The following is a 19,947-nucleotide window of genomic DNA, read 5'->3' as shown; positions in this document are numbered from 1 at the left end:
TATTTTAGACGCCAACCTATCAATTCAAGTTCCCTATATTTTTTTTGGGTGGCTTGATTTTGCTGCTAGTTTTGTAATAATATGATGCTTAAATTTGAGGCTAATATAAATTTATTGGTGCTAAAATATGAATGCACAGCCAAATTATATTATTATATGCCCAGTGAAAGTTCCTGTTTAATATTTTAGTTGCCCGGTTAATAATAAGCCATTAAGAACTATGGGACATATTTTAGAATAAGTTGGCTACACTCATATTTTTACAATTGACTGTACAATGTACATACTGTTGCCATTTCTGGGCGTTTCATCCAACCATACATAAGAATTGTTTTAGTATTTTTATTCTTCATGAAATATCTTCACGGGATTTGAAGTTACTTCGTTTCCAGCATGTTTACAGTAAAAGAGCAGTCATAGTACGAGTATATTTTCTAAATCCAGTAATATTGTTGAACAGTACTTTTATAAAGTGTTGATCAATTTAACCCTAATAGGTACTTCTACTTACTTTTTTTAACCTACCGGCTAGCGATAGTTCAACTTTTCGAACTTCACGTAAATGAGGGTGGTTTTCCACCTATCCAATTTCTTTGTCCAATGTGTATTGCGTCTCACATTTTGGTTTAATGAGAGAGTGAGACAGACATTGGACAGATGGAATACCACCCTAAGATGGGAAGGTGTATTTTCATGAATACTCTTTACTAGTCTTAGTTATTTATTGTTATACATTATGATCGATCAGAAATAAAACAATTATTACACATATTTGGCATCCAGCTCCGGCCGAACATCTGTAATTTGCTCTCTTCAGGAATGTGAGACGAATCCGCGCTCGCACTTCACGCTTTTGTACTACACAAAGTATAATGCCTTTCCCAAGCTCCCTGCCGATATGACTATTTACTTAGTGTGGCCAGCCGTACGATCCATTAGGTAAATATGTAGTTGAAAGCATACTATATTTCTATGACGTAACAACAGCGTATAGCCGTATAGTAAGATTCTTTCAGCTATTTTTACTGATACGGTTGGTTGGCCCAACTTTTTAAAACAACTAATTCAACAAGCGCATCAATTTAAACATTAAATAACCCTATGCATATTAACAATTTGGATATCTCTCGAATGGCCAAAAATTGTTTACCGCATTTAATGTTTCGTCGAATCTCTTTCCATAACAGAATATATTCTCATTTAAATAAATTCATATATTAGGTTAAGTTTGTTCTATCATTTGTAAGGAAAAAATATATTGGGACAAGATTCGACGAAACGTCACATTAGATCAAAGAATCTGTAAGTCAAACGAGGGTAGACCCCACAATTCTACGAACTCAGAGCTGCAAGGCTGTGTCTCTCACTTGGCACCGCGCGTACCGCGGGCCGGATCACTCTATTAGAATTTCGGGGCACTGTCTCTTAGGGGAGGTTTCGTCGCCGACCGGTTCTTTTCTCTTGAGCGGATTGCTATCCTTGTCTTCCGCATTACCATCCTTGTTTTCCATTTCGCCGTCTTTGCTCTCTGAGTCGCCATCCTTGTCTTCAGTATGCGTGTCCTGCTCGTCGTCGGCGAGGGGCGGGGCGTGGAGCCGGTGCGCGTGCGCGGGACACTCGCCGGCCTCGCCAGTCTCGTGCGCGTCGCGGAGGCGGCAGGCCGCGTCGCCCGCGCGCTTGCTGAGTGAGATGCGCGCCAGCACAGCGCGGTGAAGATGGACGATGTCACCAGGGTTACCCTAAAACGCAACAATAGGTACAAAATTTGGGAAATCCATAGCAGTTTTTTTGTGTGGTTAAAAAACGCTATCGCTAAATTGAAACTTTTCACTCGTTTTTTATTTCATTTGAGAATATTTTCTGCTACATAAATAATGCATTTGGCGTGCAAAATTTTTCCATCCGCGGTAACGAGCTTTCGGCCATTTCCCATACCACTCGTGGAGTGTATGGCCGCGCAGTTAGAAATGCAGGGATTGAGCGGTCGGAGGCTCACCATGACGAGGAAGAGTTTGACCTGGTGCTGTGCGTCGGTGGCGGTGATGCGCAGCGACTTGCTGCCCGCGCGCTCCGCCACCATGTCCGGCCAGATCTTCGTGTTCAGCACCACGCGCAGCGATCTGTAACACATAGTACATGGACTTGTACAAAAACGTCTCGATATACGTAATACTTTGTTAACACGTTCACTGCCAGCGAGAGCGCTACGAGCGTAACCGACAGCGCGTATTTTCCGCTTTGTAGCGAAAAGCGCCTACGAATAGAGAACCCACCTAGCGGGTCGACGCAGTGAATGTGTTAAAAGTCCTTAAGAAACTACATACCTATATTTATTTCATGGGGGCCTAGCCGAGATGACATCGTTGGTAGAAAACGCATATCGATAATTAAATAATAAAATAGCCACGTATTTTTCGTAGTATCTGTCATCCTGATACGTGTACGATTGTCATTTTTAATAGGCCAGCTACTGGAAAGAACAAAAGAATTAAGCGTGCAAACTGAGTGAACGCTCGAGAGGGGCGACTAGTGGTGTCCATGTTAAACCAGCGGTGTCAGTGCACACTGCTCGAATCCCTTGGAACATCAATCCTATGTTGCACCACTGAGGCCGAGTGAGGCCGTACACTAAGTCTTGCAAATCCTGCACACACACACTCCAAAATGTATCTGATTGAGCATTGTAGAGAACCGATATTGACACCGAAATTCTAGAATGTAGAGAGTACTGACCCGGCCACCCTGGCCACGAGCCGCGAGGCGTCCGCGCCGGCGGCGGCGTCGTTGAGCCGCAGCACGCCGCGGCCGCGCTCGCGCCAGCTGCCCGCCTCCCAAGCGAACAAGCGGCACGATACCTGGAATTATACAACATTTTGTTAAAGGTGGTGTCGAAAAACACCTCAAAAAGTCGCCATGGCAACAATGGGGTTGGCCGGTCGAAGTATTTAGCAGATGGCGCCATCATAGCTTGCCCTGTCAATCCCTAGAATTATGTCTAATTTTTTTTAATGGCCTGTATAGAAAAAGGGACATGCTATGATGGCGCCATCTATGCAAACCGTTGACAGTTGCCAACCCCATTGTCAGTGTTTTTCAACGAAACTTACGCGAGACTCGGACATATTAAATTTTATTTTGCGTCGGTCCGCCAACGCGTGCTTGTTGAAACTTCTCGTTATGGCATGAAACCTGTCGTGAAATTTTTGACTTAATAAACGTGACTTGTTTTAATATATTGAATATTAGATATATGTCAAATAATATTGTACTGATAATTATACTGTAGGTTTCAAAATTGTCACAATTGAAAGTGCTCTTCGAACAACTCCTATAGGTAAGGCATTGTTAAATCAAAAACGACAACAATTTATTCCTGGCTAGGGGGCTTTTGCTGAGGGAAGGTGATTGTCACCTGCAGCACGTTGATCTCGTCCTCCTCGCCCGTGGTGGTGGTGACGGCGGGCGGCGGCGGCCGCGCCTGCGCGCGCTCGTACTCCGCCGCGGCCGCCGCCAGCCCCGCGCCGCTGTCGCTCGCACTGCCCGCGGAGCTGCTCCCTGCCGACTCCTACAACAGACCAAAGAGCTGATCCTGATGTTGACAACTGCAATATTCGCACGGCAGACCTTGTCCCATTTACTTAACCCGATTCTAGGAAAATTAAAAAAAATCACGAGTTCGAGCTAAGCTTGCGCCTGATACAAGTAGAGTGAAAAGTAATTAAGTTTGGAATAACGCTATGGCATTATCCTATTCCTCCTAGCTAAAAAAAATGTGTCCAAATACTAACAAACGTCACACAAACAGACAGCTGCAAACCATATTTCACACGTCGTAAAATTCTGACTCTGCCTTACCCATATTGGAAATGCCATATTTTGTCAGAAAGAACATCAAACTATTTGAATTCTTTAAAAGCGTACATCAAAATAACAAAGTAATAGTACTAAATTTCCTATAATAATGCCCACTAAACTCTACATGCATTGCTAATAGGGAATGCAATAACCGGCCAAACTTCATAACCGGTTTCGGTTACGGTTATGCCCGAAAAATAACCGAATATCGGTTATAATCGGTTACGGTTATTTTCGACAAAAAATGATAAAATAACAATGAAGTCATTAAAATATTACGAAAACGAAGGTACAGTATTAAGGAATGCGAGTATAAGTCTTCGTTTTTTAATAAAACACACAAAATACAGTAAAAGTCAAATATGACCTTGGACGTAATACAATGTTCAATAAAAATATTTCATAAATAAGGGAAGTAATACTTTATTATTAAAGTACACGAATGACAAAAATTATAGTCACAGGCGTCCAGACAAAAAGGCAGGATTTTGTAGTCATTAGATGATAAAAACATAGAATTTAAGTCATAAATAAATAACCGAAAGTAACCGTTACCAGTTATTCGAGTTTCTAATATTCGGTTATGAAATTTTGACAAAATATTCAGTTATAACCAAATATTTCGGTTACGGTTATAACCGATTTGCATTCCCTAATTGCTAACCAAAGTATAAATAACTGTAGGTACAGAACAAAAGTTTACCTGACTATTTTCCTTAACAGATGCAGCTGCGCTTGTGAACAACAGCTCAGACGTACCATTCTTCATACTGTGCTCTGACGGCCCGGCATCTCCATTATTAACACTGTCTTGAATAACCACTCGCTCACTTAAATTCTGTCCAAAGACAAACCCTGATGTCCCAGAAGCAGGCTGTGTGGGCGCTGGGACTTGTGTGGAGGTTCTCGAAGCACTGCTTGTGGCACCAAGAGGCACAAATTTTGGAGCATCCTCCTTGGTTTCAGTAAGCCTTTCTTCTCCTTTAGGTTTTTCAGTTTCATTGTCAGCTTTCTCTTTCTTTTCAGCCTCTTCTGTGTCAGCGACTTTAAGGAATGGATTGCTGCCTGGTTTCAGCTGGGATGGACGTAATATGGACCCTGAAATATTTAATTGAATGTAATTTAGATTTATTTAGCAATATATGATTATTTTATACCTTATTCCTCATATAAAATAGCCTGATGCAATAAAGAAACTAGGTTTTATTTTAATATTGCTAGGTTCCTAGAAATGTTCCTAGAAAAAAAATCTAGTTAATTTCCATGATCAAGCCTCCAGAGTTAATGCATAACCTTAACACATTCATTGCCACTAAGTGCTACGGGTTATGCTTGTAGTGCGTAGCCACGGTTTCGCCGTATGAAGTGTGTAGTCGCTACGAACAGTGTACCCGACTGTCGGGTTCTTGGCCCTGAATGAGTTAACTCATACTAAACAAAATGTTCGACCCATGTAGCGCTTTTGGGTTACTTCGGAGTAAGATGAGAGTAGATGATCAGCTTGCCAAGTCATGAAAAGCTTTCATTTTATAAGCATGCACATATTGTGGCACTTACCAAAAGTACTAGCTCCAAACCCAGAGGAACCGAAAGCACCAAGACGAGGTTTTGCCAACACAGATCGTGACTGAGATGTTCCATTGTTCATTTCTGTAAGAATTTAATTTAACTCTATACAATCCAATAAATGAGATTATTTCTATTTAAATAAACCTAGGACGTATAATAAATAACTATTGAATCTATAGTAAAATGTGCATTAAATAAATAAACAACCGTTACGCTGATACTTGTTTTATCTTATTTTGCATCCCAGTCGCGTATCGACTCCATGACACATACACATAATACGTTGATATTTACATTATGGGAAGCGTTTAATGACAAATGTTGTTATTCAGCATGTAACAGGAATGTGCAAAAATGTTTGCTGAATGTCATATCCAAAGCTACTTGTAATGAAGATAAAAAAAATTACGTTGAATATGCAGCATGGCCTTAGATCTTATAACAAGCTTTGAGCCGTTTCAACGAGAAATATCTCAGACACCAGTTAAGGAATGGATTGACTTTGATGGTGAAAACTCCTAGTATTAGGAAATTATAATAGTATTTTAAAAATCATGGTTTAAATACCTTGCTTTGCATCTGCCATTGTAGAAGATTGGGCTATTGGTTTGGTTACTTTGGTTTGTGGTCGAAACCACAGGTCGAGACAGACAAGCAAAATGAGTGACAGCTACGTCAATGTTGCCAAGAGCCATGAGCAGAGCGTTCGTGGAACCCACACTTCAAGTTTGAAGCGGTATCCAGACGGGACTGATCAAATTGGTCGATCAGCAATGAAATTGGCATCAATCTCCAATTTTAGATTTATGGTGATATAAGGCCCCATACGCACGGCAGCTTTTTCAACGCACGTTAAAAAAGCGTTTGAATGACACAAATACATAACCATGTATGTATTCACACGACAGCGGTGGCGCTTTTTATCAAGCGTTGTTGGATTTTCGACTTTAAGCCTTGGTCGTTAAATCGAATTTAGAGTGCGGACAGATTCAAGCGCTTTTTAACGCGCGTTGAAAAAGCTCGGAGTGCTAATGGGGGCTTAGAGCGCTCTAAATTGAAAAAATGCCCCAGAACGAAAATACGGGCTCACAAATAGGTATTCTTGCAACGGTACCTCATTTTATAAACTCTAAGGCCAAGCGCGCACCACGATTTTAATTTTTGCGACACGATTTTAGAATCGCGCTGTAATATATCGCAGAAAATCCACTGCGCGCACTGCGATAAAAAAGTCGACGATTTGTTCATTCTCAACATGGATTTCGTACCAGTCGCTTGTCGTGAAACGTGTCTTCTTATAGACACAAAGGTGATCTCCTTCTATTTCCATAATTAAACGGTCAACATCAAGCGTCTCATCTTGTGGTTCCATTGGAGAAGCAGGTTCCGATATGTTGACGCTTGGAGAGCCAAATGCCGACTGAGGTCCGGGGTGCGATTTTATAATCGCAGTGCGCGCGGGGCCATACAGCTCCGTATGCTGCAATTCACTTTGCGACAATCGCGTCGCGAGCAGTCGTGGAAAAATGTGACAAATCACAATTTTAAAATCGCTGCGATTTTTTTGTCGCATATGTTGCACTGCCATATAAACACATACGTTACATTTCTGCAACTAAATTATCGCGCGACAAAAAGTCGTGGTGCGCGCTTGGCCTAAATCATAATTAGATTCCAAAAAAAGTAAGACAATGTTGCCACTTCTTACTAGCGCGTCTTGTATTTATGTAAAAATAAGTAAATAAAAGTACTTTTTTAAACGTAGGAGTAAAATTACCAATAAATAAATTATCTTAGCGTATTTATTTATAAAAAGGAATTTACTATTTTACAAAGAAATTATTGAAGTGGCAACATTTACTTACTTTTTTTGGAATCTAATTATGATTTAGAGTATAGGTATCAAAGAATATAATACTCACTAGGAGAAGAACGGTAACTCCATACAAAAAAATGTCCCCAACCGTTTATACGTTTATACTAGTGGCGCCCTCGTTGTGTACCAATGGAACTAACGTTGACAACCGGTTTAGCCTGGCGGGTATTGGTAGGTTGTAATTTTGTTGATAAACATATTTGTTATCTTCATATCACGAAATATATGAAAGATTCAAGTAAACCCTTGTTTGTGGTATTATCAATTGATTTAAATAAAAGGCATATTTATGTCCATAACATTGTATTATTTATAAAAAAAATGTTTTACATATAGAATTATACACTGAAAATTAAACCCTGACAACTTAATAAAAAAATAGACATTAATAAAGCGCATTCACAAAGTTTTCAGTATACTACAAATAACTTTAGGCATGCCTACCTATTACACTTTACACACACAGATACACTAGGTACACTTTACACGCGGCATTTTACACAGATTTCCAACTTGTATTCATACATTTCTTCACGGTTAATTAATACGCTTTCCAGGTGCGTTATGACGCGGTTCCTTCTAAACCCACTAAATCTGTGAATTTCACTCAAATATGTATCTTCAACAGCCGTTGCTCCGCATTTAACACATTTTCTATGTGCATTGCTGTGATCCATGTAGGTACAGACTTACAGAGTCTTAAGTGGTAGTACCGCTACGTTGTATTTATTATTTAAAGATTTAATAAATACAATTTTCGTTATGAACTTTAACCACAGCAGTTGGACAGAGTCATTGACAAATATTTTTTTTTATTATGGTGGGTAGACGTACCTACCCTCCATATATTTTATGAACATTGATAAAGACAGTTGGAAGCAAATATTCATTATAAAACTTAATCGCGTGTAATTAAGTTTTAAGTGTTTTAAGTCCCGTATTTTATGATTAATAATGTATAAAATTCGTGAAAATTTAAGTCAGAGTTGGCAGCAATGTTGCTGTAGAAAAATGATTTTATTTTTATTACTGGCAACTTTTTCTAGGAGGCCAAAGCACACATAGAAGCTTCAGGCGCATACATGCGTAATTATTTGGGGACATAACTTTCTTAGCCCCCATTCTCACGGGAGCTTTTTCAACGCGCGTTAAAAAAGCGCTTGAATCTGTCTGCACTCTAAATTCGATTTAACGACCAAGGCTTAAAGTCGAAAATCCAACAACGTTTGATAAAAAGCGCCACCGCTGTCGTGTGAATACATACATGGTTATCCATTTGTGTAATTCAAACGCTTTTTTAACGCGCGTTGAAAAAGCTGCCGTGCGAACGGGGCCTAGGCCTTGATAGGTATTATCGATCATTATCGGCTGTTGAATTGGGGGAGCCAAATTGGCTTTTGCGTCCGCACGTCCTGATTCGATCGGGCAATTTAATCAGATTGGCGAAAAATTTACTAGTCTGGATACGCCTTAAAATGCATTTTTATGTGGTTGTTTTATTTATTTTCAAACAAACATAAAAATACTAATAATAATAATTTAAATTAACTAAAATATCGAATACAAGCGGTTTACCAATAGGCTTGAATAGTCTACCAAAATGACTTCAAACGTCAATGTCAGATCGTTGACAGTATGGTCATTATGTATGTACGTCATTGGGTGTACTACATTAAATTATTGCAATTTTTAATTTATTTTATAAATATAACATTCCATTTTCATAATCATTAGTTAATAAATGATATTAGGAAACAAAAATGGTTATGTGCACTGAACTAGCTTAAGTAAACTATAAAAAAAAGTTTTAAAAGGTTCATGCGATGTACCTTGTTTTTGTGCAACTTTAAGGAACTGTGTTACAGCATATATTTTATTTTCTGCTAAAATATAACAGGTAAGTGTCAAGCTTAGCTTAACAGTCTACAGGACTTTGGTGACGCTTTTGGAACTGTGAATCTATACGAGACTCGCAAACACTACTTTAAACTTTATGTTCTTTATATCTTTGTCATCATTCAAAACACCTGAATACTTTACCTTTACAAAAACAGAATATTTCTTTTCTCCGTGTCATTTTATTTGCACAATCATTTATCACATTATGTTTTGTTTATTAATGATTGAAGTTGGATGCTTTTTATTATTAAGATTGTATTACTTACCATAAACATGGGGCCAAATCACTCCATTCTATTGTAATTATTCCACCTCTATATGTTTTCTAAAATTAACTAGTAACTGCTAATATCCTTCAGAGCTAAGATATAAAACATTCTGGAAACATTATGTTAGATCTTTTTAATGCGAAAATAGTGTAAGTCAATCAAAAACTGAACTATAATGTGTGTAATTTTAACTATCAATATTGTTTTTAACTACTCAGTCATATTTATTAAATAAAATTTAAACTTTCTGTGTAACATGCATATTGCATTGTGGAACATAACCTTTGTACAGTCAGTTCGCTGACATAAGAGCTATGGGACATATTTTTGAGATGATTTGTGCACACATATTTTTACAATTGACTGTACTCTCTGTAATCGATACATCTCTGTATGTTTATAGACTTCACTGGTCATTATAATACTAATATCTCTTCTTGACTATCCCATATTGACTTCTAATTTAATTTTTTTTTCTGTATTACTTGTTTTCTATATAACTTACTTTGAATAATTTTTTTTCTTTGTGTACAAAATTATATTTCACATTCACTTTTCCTAATACATAATAGGCTACATTCCTACTAGTCAAATCAGCTTCTTTTTTAGAACTGTCAAAACGATTTTTTAATATGGAATTTATATTAAAACGAATGTAGTGACGTCACGGTAAACTCACCTACTTTTTATATTTCAATCCGATTTATTAAATACAAATTGTGTTTAAAAATAGCTGCTATCTATGTTTTTCTAATAATTATCTGGTGCTATATTTTGTGCACGGTTTGAAATAATTTATTTTGTACAGGAAACAACCCTATTATGATGTCAGCTATATAGGTACTTTGTTATCTTATGACAGTTTAAACCCAACTTTATTGTTTCTGTATTAATATATAGATGAGGGGGTTCCCCGGAAAATGTCTGTTACTGTATACTTCATATTAAATAACCCCAGTCCAATTCAATTTCATAGTATAATCTACAAATATCATAGTATAATCTACAAATATTAGCACAAATACAGGTTATTGTAATAAAGTTTTACTTTTACTTACTACTACTTACTGAGTAGAAAACAAATACCTACTGTTAAAATCAGTTTACCACAATACACTGAGTAAGTATTATATTTATTATCAGGCTTGTATCAAATGAAGTTCCACAGATCAAAGTAAACTATAGGTATTTTATCATAACACAATAAAGACCTTATCAATCAAGTAAGTATTAATGTGTTTAAATCACGTAGCTTACTGAGTAAGGTACGAGATTTGAAAAGCTATTTAAATATTATATTTAAATAGCTTTTCAAAAAATATACTATTGTACACAATAGTTTTTTCCGAAATAATTAAACAAACTGGTATCTAACGAAAACCTATGTCCCGCAGAAACGAAGGGCGAGGGAGGGCATATTGAGCCAAACGCTCATTGATGTCTTTTGTTTTATTTTGTCTTATGCTCGAAGCGACACGTGATTGGTCTAATTAATTATAGTTCACTAACATGTTATATAATGAACTCATTATAGTTGAGTCTGGAGTACCATAAGAAAAAGATTGCAAAACCAGGGACCTGGTTTTTAAAGGATTGTAACTGGTAATGATTAATTTATTTATTCGTATGGCATTTACAGAGTCGCTAATTATCAATTACAATATTTACAATACGATATCTAAATTCTTCACCCATTGGGCAGCGTGTGCATTAGGCGAATGAAGGTCTAGGGCCTCTCCGACAAATTTCTGTTTCGGGCAACTATGTATAATGTGGTGTATAGTCTGTACTGGGGCCCCTTGGGGCCCCGCAGTCGCATACTGGTGAGTCTCACCAACCACACTTAAACAGGTAGTCCGCACAGCGTCCATGTTCGGTACGGACCTGTAATGATGATACAAGTGGAAGTTTCTTGTTAACACCTTTTATTACAATTTATTCTCGAATCCATTAATGTTCCAAGTGCAAGGGAGTAGGTATGGACCTTAACCACAAATTCTGTTTCTCTTAGTTCAGTTGAGGTTTCAGTTTTGATTAGGTATATAGCGATGTTATAGGGGTCTGTGTATTACAGTTATAATTTTTATTAGGTCACATTCCAAGCGGGATTGTTTCTTGTTGAATCACGACGGCACGCATACGCGAGCCCATACGGGGGTGATGCCGAAATTCAGACTTCCAAGACGCAGGTTTTATCAGTATTTACTGGTCTGTGTAATGGAGAACGTGTTTTTGTGGTTTTGTATTCGCGGTAAATTTTTGGTTGCCAACTGAACTTTGAAACCAAACTGTCGAGTCATGTTAGATTGCTAGTCTACTTGTGAGTGCGAAAGAATAGGCGATTGTGATACCTACCAATTGTAATTTAAAGTGAGATAAGTGTATGCTCCACTCATCAAAGTATTATGAGAAGTTTACTAAGGGGTCATCCATTAATTACGTCACACAAATTTCTAGGTTTTTTGACCCCCCCCCCCCCCTTGTCACATTTGGTCACATTTGGCAAACCCCTCCCCCCTAGTGTGACGTCACATTTTTTCTACGAAATCGCCAAATCGAATTAAGTAAGTACCTAAGTATTATTAATATTTTATCAAAATATTTTTGACGATATAAATATTAGTAATTTTATAACCCAAAACTGCTTAGGAAAGAAAATTAAAAGAATAAAAACGATTATCGTTTTAAAAACTTGTTATTTAAATGTACAGCGAATAAAATAATCAAAAAAAAATTCGGTTACTGATGAAGTTAAAGTGACGTCACAAAGTTTGTGTCTCCCCCCTCCCCCATGTCACAATATGTCACATTTTCTGGACCCCCTCCCTCCCCCTAAACGTGTGACGTAATTAATGGATGACCCCTAATTAAAACATTGAGAAGTGACGAGGAATACACGGAGGTCCTAATCGGGACAAATGGTAATAATGTACGCCTTTAATTAATAACAAAGTTACAAACAAGCATTATGAGTCGCCTAATCCTATAGGTACTTACATCTATTGCAATGTGTTTCAATCTGTATCTTTCTATATATATTTTAATAGTGACCCAGGGGATATAACAATGGCAACCCAGTGACCAAAACCTCCAAAATACCAAGTGTCATTTAGTACCTAATACTATTTCCCATACTCACATAAAATTAGTATTTTAACTATTTCTGAATGAAAGTACCTAGGTACTTTAACGTAGCGTGCCTGATACCTACTCTTTAGGTCTTACATACTTATTACTTTTACTAACAAGCTTCTTCGTGTTTTGTGTATTGTTTATTTTTACAATCGGTCAATTTTGCATCGAAAACGAGATATCGAGATAACTCGCGATAAAGTTCAACCAGTTTTTGGTCAATGTCAAGGTGTCAGGTTTTGCATTGTCGTACATACTTAAATGGAATTGTTAAGGTGCGTCTAGATTGCCCGAATGCGCCGCTCACGCGCTGATCGCAGCACGCGCGCTGCTCGCGCGTATGTCAGCTTTAGTTTACTTAGATTGCGCCCGTTATTAGATTTTTTAAGCTTTAAATGCGCTTTACTCGTATTAATCCATGTCATGAGTTCTCTTCTGATTTACTCTAAGCAGTTCATCGTTCCAATAGCACAATCCAAATCATGTTGTCTGATTGATACAGAGGAAGACATGGACGCGGACATGGAGGGGGCGGGCCGGAACATGCTGGACGACATGCCGCCCATCAACTACGAGGCCCTGCAGGGCGACGTCGGTGCCGGCTGCAACGATGTCGGAGACATGACCTTTTGCATGGGCAACTATGTCTCCGACTTTATGAAGGTGGGTGACAGTCACAGCTAGGAGTAAGTACCTATACATATTAACTACTTATTGCGAACGTGTGTTTTGTGCATTCGAAAGTCAAAAAGGCGTACCTGAGCAAGATAAGGAGCTTCAAGTTATTGACTGTCGAATACGCAAATCAAACAAAAGAGAGTGGAGACTGATTTCATTTAGGTATAACATTGCGGCGTATTCGGCGTAATGCATCGTTCGAGGCGATCATGTTACATTTCAGCTACGCGGCGAACGCTCGTTTTCAGCGCCCTGCTCAAGTATGCTCCATTTCTCAAGTCAAGTGTTCGCTGTTACTCTTGTGATGTAACTCTCAAATGGAGTTCCGGCAAACCGACACGACAGCCTAGTGGAGCTCGAGACTACAAGAGTTGTAAGTTGTAACACGATACTCTACATCAAAATGTTACAAGCCAGTCTCCACCTACGTGCCCGTTACGCTTTGTCTATTGTCGACCGATAATGCATAGCCTATTCAGGGGTCTCCAAACATTTTTACCTGAAGGCCATATTGCGCCTCAGAAAATTTCGCGCGGGCCACCGTCGGCGCCGCGGGGGGAAGGGATGGTTGCTCCTGTTACAGTTCGTTTTTTTTAGCATTAGAAAGAGGCACAAAGAATGTAAGCGATCTTGACATGTCTTTTAATTGAAAAACGCTTTTTAAAAGTCAGTAACTATTACTTATGAAAGCAGAAGAATATAAATGATCTTATTAGATTCATAATTGTTACATATTTGTCGTGACTTATTTTTAAAACGTGTTTTTCAATTAAAAGACACACCAAGATTATGTTTTCTAATGCTAAAAAAAACTAACTATAGGACTGAACCCATGGAACCTGGCTCCCACTCGGCGGGCCGGATTGGAACGCGTCGCGGGCCCCCGTTTGGAGACCCCTGGTCTATGTAATAAGGCGACAAGCTCCTCGCTTATGCGTTTGCCAACTTACTATATTCTTTGTTGCCAACCCATACAGCGATGTAACTTCAAAACGATTCAATAGAGGAATAGAGCATTAACAACTTATTAAGACAAGTGCATGTGGTAGGTAAGTGTAAGTATTCATACTAGGTAGATGCGTAGTAATGTTCGATTGTTTGTTTGAAAATGTATATACATATTTGTTTAAAGCTTAAACTTTACGGCACTGTTATCGTAATAAGTATTTCGTGCAAGATGTGATGACATTGCGATAATTTACAGAGAGTCACCATAGTATACAGATTATAATGATTACACTAGACTAGAAGAATACTAGATTATACTAGAAAAAACGCTACTTTTTTTGCTATCACTGTTCATATTTATTGTTCTATTAGTTATACCGGGTGTGGCCTGTAACACGAGCAAATAATTAAAACATAGATTGTACTCCTCAACTTGTTCAACAACTTTTAAAAATTATGAAGTATTTAGACTCCCTATTTTTCATATAAAATAAATAGGCTGCTATTTAACTGATCACCAGATTTAGTAAAATTTAATACCAAAAAAATCTATTTTACCACCCTAAAATAATAAATGATCACCAAAATTATAACACCATTTTAATGTGAAATGATTACCAATTTTATTACATTTCACTATCCTATTAAAGGAAATGACACCAAACTAATCATTATTAACCCAAAAATAGTAAATGATTACCAAATTTCAAACCCCATTTTAATGCGAAATGATAACCAAATTTTTACATCTTGCTATCCTATTAAAGAAAATGACCCAAAATAATTATTGTAAACCCAAAAATAGTAAATGACCACCAAAATTTGAACTCCATTTTAATGTAAAATTATAACCAAATTTTTAAATCGAATCGAGCTATCCTATTAAAGCAAATGACTCCAAAATAATCATTGTAAATCCAAAAATAGTAAATGACCACCACAATTGTATCCACATTTTAATTAAAAATGTGCAAATATTTAATATATCGTTATCGTATTAAATTAATTAATCCACTTCGTCACCTTTTTCTAGTTGCATTTTATTTCTGTAACAGTTGCAGTTCAAACCTAACCTAACCCACTTTTCTAGTAGCATTTCTTTTCCGCAAGGGTCGCAGTTCAAACCTAACCTAACCCACTTTTCTAGTAGCATTTCGTTTCTGTATGGGTCACAGTTCAAACCTAACCTAACCCACTTTTCTAGTAGCATTTCTTTTCTGTAAGGGTCGCAGTTCAAACCTAACCTACTTTTCTAGTAGCATTTCGTTTCTGTATGGGTCGCAGTTCAAACCTAACCTAACCCACTTTTCTAGTAGCATTTCGTTTCTGTATGGGTCGCAGTTCAAACCTAACCTAACCCACTTTTCTAGTAGCATTTCGTTTCTGTAAGAGTCGCAGTTCAAACCTAACCTAACCCACTTTTCTAGTAGCATTTCTTTTCTGTAAGGGTCGCAGTTCAAACCTAACCTAACCCACTTTTCTAGTAGCGTTTCTTTTCTGTAAGGGTCGCAGTTCAAACCTAATTCTGTACGGGTCGCAGTGCTAACCTAACCCACTTAACTGATAGCAGTTCAAACCTAACCTAACCTACTTTTCTAGTAGCATTTCAGTATGCTACTAGAAAAGTAGGTTAGGTTAGGTAGGTATGCGGTGCGGGGTACGGGGGGTTGAGCGGGAGGAGCTAGTAATTTTGGCATCATTTTACTTTATTTGGTAATATGTATACATTTTTTGGTAATCATAGGTTGGTTATTTAGGTGAAAATATCGCATTAATTTGGTCTTCAAGATTTGGTGATCATTAATGATTTTTGGTGATCATTCAATATATTTGGTATTCGAATACAATTTTAAGTGCAGTCGTAATTAAAATGGTGATACTTTTGTAATTTTAGGCCTTATTTTTTTGGTGTTCAGTAATTTTTTTTGGTAAGCATGATTTTTTTATTTAGGGTACCAAAGTATTTTTTGGTGGTCATTATATTTGTAGCCAAATAAATATTATCTTCAATGGACGCCATCGCCACGCCATATCATTGTGATTGACGTTGCTTGTCACGCCTTAAACATAACAAAATTCGCAATACATTGCATCTTAGAATAAACTTTAAAGTGTATTAAAAATCAAACCACAAGTTGTTTTTAAAAGTTGCTGAACAAATATTGGTTAGTATGAGGAGTACAGCCTACAGTTTAATTTTTTTACAAGCTCTTATTACAAGCCACACCCGGTATTACTTATGACTAAAGCTACGACTATAGTTCGTTTTTTTAGCATTAGAAAGAACTTGTAAGAAGGTAAGCGATCTTGACATGTCTTTTAATTGAAAAATGCTTTTTAAAAATCAATAACTATTACTTATGAAAGCAGAAGAATGTAAAAGATCGTATTAGATTCATAATTGTTACAAATTTGCCGTTACTTATTTTTAAAATGCGTTTTTCAATTAAAAGACACATCAAGATTGTTTACCTTATTTCTAATGCTAAAAAAAACGAGCTATAGTTTACGTATCAATCGGCGGCGGGAAGGCACAAAAAAACAAAACATAATTGACGACCGGTCTGGCCTGTGGGTAGTGACCCTGCCTGTGAAGCCGATGGTCCTGGGTTCGAATCCCAGTAAGGGCATTTATTTGTGTGATGACACAGATATTTGTTCCTGAGTCATGGTTGTTTTCTATGTATTTAAGTATTTATATATTATATATATCGTTGTCTGAGTACCCTCAACACAAGCCTTCTTGAGCTTACTGGGGGACTTGGTCAATCTGTGTAAGAATGTCCTCTAATATTTATTTATTTATTATTTATTTATTGGGTTACTATAAAACACCCCCAAAGTGGTAACAATTTGTATTTTCCTAACTGACCTCAAAAAGCGGATAAGTCTAACTCAATTTGTATTTATCATGTCTGGATTTTTATGATAGAATCCTGAAGAAATCCAGGGAACAATTCTTTTTTAAAGTACCTGACTCGTGCATTTAGCACCACTTGGTGACGTAGAGGTGCTGATGAAGAGTGAAGACCATAACTGTTTTGTGATGTCGCCATGCAGTTTTTAGGGTTCCGTACCCAAAGGGTAAAACGGGACCCTATTACTAAGACTCCGATGTCCGTCCGTCCGTCCGTCCGTCTGTCACCAGGCTGTATCTCACGAACCCTAGACAGTTGAAATTTTCACAGATGATGTATTTCTGTTGCCGGTATAACAACAAATACTAAAAAGTACGAAACCCTCGGTGGGCAAGTCCGACACGCACTTGTCCGGTTTTTTTGTTCTGTTATACCATGAGCTGTATGAAATAAACCTTCGTATTTGTGAAAGGTTAAGTACCGTAGAGTTTCGTATCTTCGCCTGGATTTTGACACTTTTCCTAAAAAATCTCTCAAATTTGAAAGCATTTTAATCCGTTAAGACGAAAAAATGTTTTTTAGTACTCCCAACTATCAGTATACACCACTAAAACTTAGAATTTCATTGGTTAAGTTGGTCATAAATGGCCCCAAAGGCAATAGGCGATGTTTGGGTATTTTTCCCAATCTTCGCCTATGGCATGCCTTGCCGCTAATACTTACTTTTCTGTGACTTACACATGTTAAGTCGTATCTCCTTGGAATGTGCTAATATACTTAGCGATTGCAAATCCGTGAACATTTTTCAAATCCGGATTTTCGGATTTTGGTTCGACCGAAATCCGAAGTTCGGATTCAATCCGGATTTTAAGAAAGGAATATGTGGCATAAAGGCAAAGTGAAACAAACAATCAAATTAAGTTGTTTTTATTAAAAATAAAAAACAGAATGCGTACACTGCTACGCCAATAACAAAATCTTTAAAAAACAATAAAAACAAAATACATACGTACACTCCCAAGTAACAAAAGGTTCTATAACTAAGGCATTTTATCACCAAACAGTGATATAGTAGGCCTATAATGGTAACCATTGTGACTGCTTGTACTATAAAGGTTTTTAACAAAGCGTTTTGTTTCTATAAGATTAAAGACCTTTTAAGTACTATAATTTAGCTCTTATTAGAACGCTTATAGAATCATACAAAATAATCTTTAAAGTGCTGCACTGTAATAGATATGCAAAAAGCGATTATGGTACTATTTAATACTATAGACGACTTTACTGATGCTTTTATGTACCTATTTTGCACTAATAATGCGTCAAAGTAACTTTTATAGTACTAGTATTGTAGCAGTATAGTAAACACTATTAGAGGATCAATCTGCACTATAAAAGGACTTTGCACGACCATTACGTACTTAACGTTTTAGCTTTTTAAAAGCTCTCTTAACATCGCTATAAGGCTAGAAGAGTTCTCTAAAAGTCATGAAAGTTTTTCTATAGTGCTATATAGTACCATAAAAGTTACCTGGTACGTTGCTAAATAACTTAAATCGTAACTTAAAAAATGGCTGCTGTTTTCTGCCATAATAGCATAAAAAACAATGGCGAATGAACTTATTTAATATTTTAGGCACCCACGACGCAAGTATGATAAAAAAGATCACTGGAATCGTTTACGGTGCAAAATAGCACTATAAACATGTTTCATTGGTTACTTTTATAATTCCAAATTGCGACATAAACGTTGCAGACAGCACTATTTTAGTACTAAAGAGCGTTTCTCGTCACTTTTACATTTCAACCATAGAGCTGATTTATCACCGTGAGAGCCTTTATGTAATGTTTATAGAATAAATCAGTGATAAAACTAGGGCCTATCTGGGGTTTTGTAAACGTTTACAACACCATTATAGTGCTAATCATGAACACTAATTAGCACGCTCCAAAACGTTCTCAGGACTTTTATAGTACCAAATTTTGTTACTTGGGCTGCTACGCCAATAAAAAAAGCGGACGCGGGGCAAGAATACAGGTGCGAGCGAGTGCGCGACGCGCAATGCCCGGCTGGCAATAGCTCTCCCGCGTTACCGCTTCATGTGCACCGCTTTTTATTTCGCATTAGCATTAATTTTGAGCAAATTAGTACTGGTGGGAAAAAATCCGAAAAACCGGTTTTTTCTTTTCAAAATCCGAATTTTAAAACGGATTTTCAAACGCTCCGAAATCCGGATTTTTGAACTTCGAATAATCCGGATTGCAATCACTAAATATACTATGAACCTTAACTACACCAGACTAGGCATATTTTTAAAAAACGGGGTAGTAGGCGAAGTTTGGTAACAGTCTGAAGTTGTTTCATACATTTTCTATAATGAAGCTAGGGCTGCCAAAAATTAACCAACATGCCAAATAAAGGGGAGTAATGGTTTATAAGTTAAAAAAAATATTATTTTTAACAGAATTGTATAATTGTTGTAAAATTGTTGTTATTATCGTAAGTGACAGCAAATCAACCTTATTTACACAAAGTGAGACATAAAAATACCTATTTGGTACCTACTCAACATCGGTAAGAGTAGAAATAAACATGTGCATATAGCGTTAACTAAAATAACCAAACATAAGATAATATTTAAATTTGGAAACAAGTAATGTCATCCACCAATGAATGTGGTACAAAAAATTTGTCAACCCTAGGGGTAGGCGAAATTTGGCAACAAGATGGACGCAAAGTACCCTCACCAATGTTTTATCCAATTGTGACTTCTAGACGTAAGCTAGCCGTTAAATAATAGTTTCATATTGAAAAGAAATAGTTATAGGATATAATCATGTAAAAAGTTTATCGTTACCGGGT

At 37.2% G+C, this 19,947-nt stretch overlaps 2 protein-coding genes across 2 annotated transcripts in view; one reads left to right on the top strand and one right to left on the bottom strand.

The window, feature by feature from the left end:
- Positions 1-735: 735 nt before the first annotated feature.
- Positions 736-6,092, bottom strand: LOC134793467 (ran-binding protein 3). Its single transcript, XM_063765044.1, has 7 exons — positions 5,992-6,092; positions 5,413-5,505; positions 4,559-4,953; positions 3,413-3,565; positions 2,734-2,855; positions 1,997-2,120; positions 736-1,739 (listed from the first exon to the last, which is right to left on the bottom strand). Exons 1-7 carry the CDS (start codon positions 6,008-6,010, stop codon positions 1,395-1,397), a joined length of 1,251 nt encoding a protein of 416 aa, XP_063621114.1. The 5' UTR covers positions 6,011-6,092; the 3' UTR covers positions 736-1,394.
- Positions 6,093-8,945: 2,853 nt separating this feature from the next.
- The window catches only part of LOC134793466 (kelch-like ECH-associated protein 1B), a 34,627-nt gene continuing 23,625 nt past the window's right edge, over positions 8,946-19,947 (top strand). The window contains exons 1-2 of the mRNA XM_063765043.1: positions 8,946-9,197; positions 13,103-13,263. Of these exons, the coding sequence (XP_063621113.1) occupies positions 13,111-13,263 (153 nt within the window). The 5' untranslated portion in view covers positions 8,946-9,197; positions 13,103-13,110. The remainder of the gene's footprint in view (positions 9,198-13,102; positions 13,264-19,947) is intronic.

This window comes from Cydia splendana, chromosome 9, assembly GCF_910591565.1.
Source record: "Cydia splendana chromosome 9, ilCydSple1.2, whole genome shotgun sequence".
In the NCBI taxonomy this organism is placed as follows: domain Eukaryota; kingdom Metazoa; phylum Arthropoda; class Insecta; order Lepidoptera; family Tortricidae; genus Cydia; species Cydia splendana.
Note: the sequence above shows the minus strand (reverse complement) of the source record. Positions and strands in the feature narration are given on the sequence as shown.

Coding starts and splice junctions, on each gene's coding strand:
- LOC134793467 (XM_063765044.1), bottom strand. Junction 4,954..5,412: donor GTTTGGAGCTAGTACTTTTG/GTAAGTGCCACA, acceptor TAAATATTTCAG/GGTCCATATTACGTCCATCC. Junction 3,566..4,558: donor CTGTTAAGGAAAATAGTCAG/GTAAACTTTTGT, acceptor GGTCTGTTGTAG/GAGTCGGCAGGGAGCAGCTC.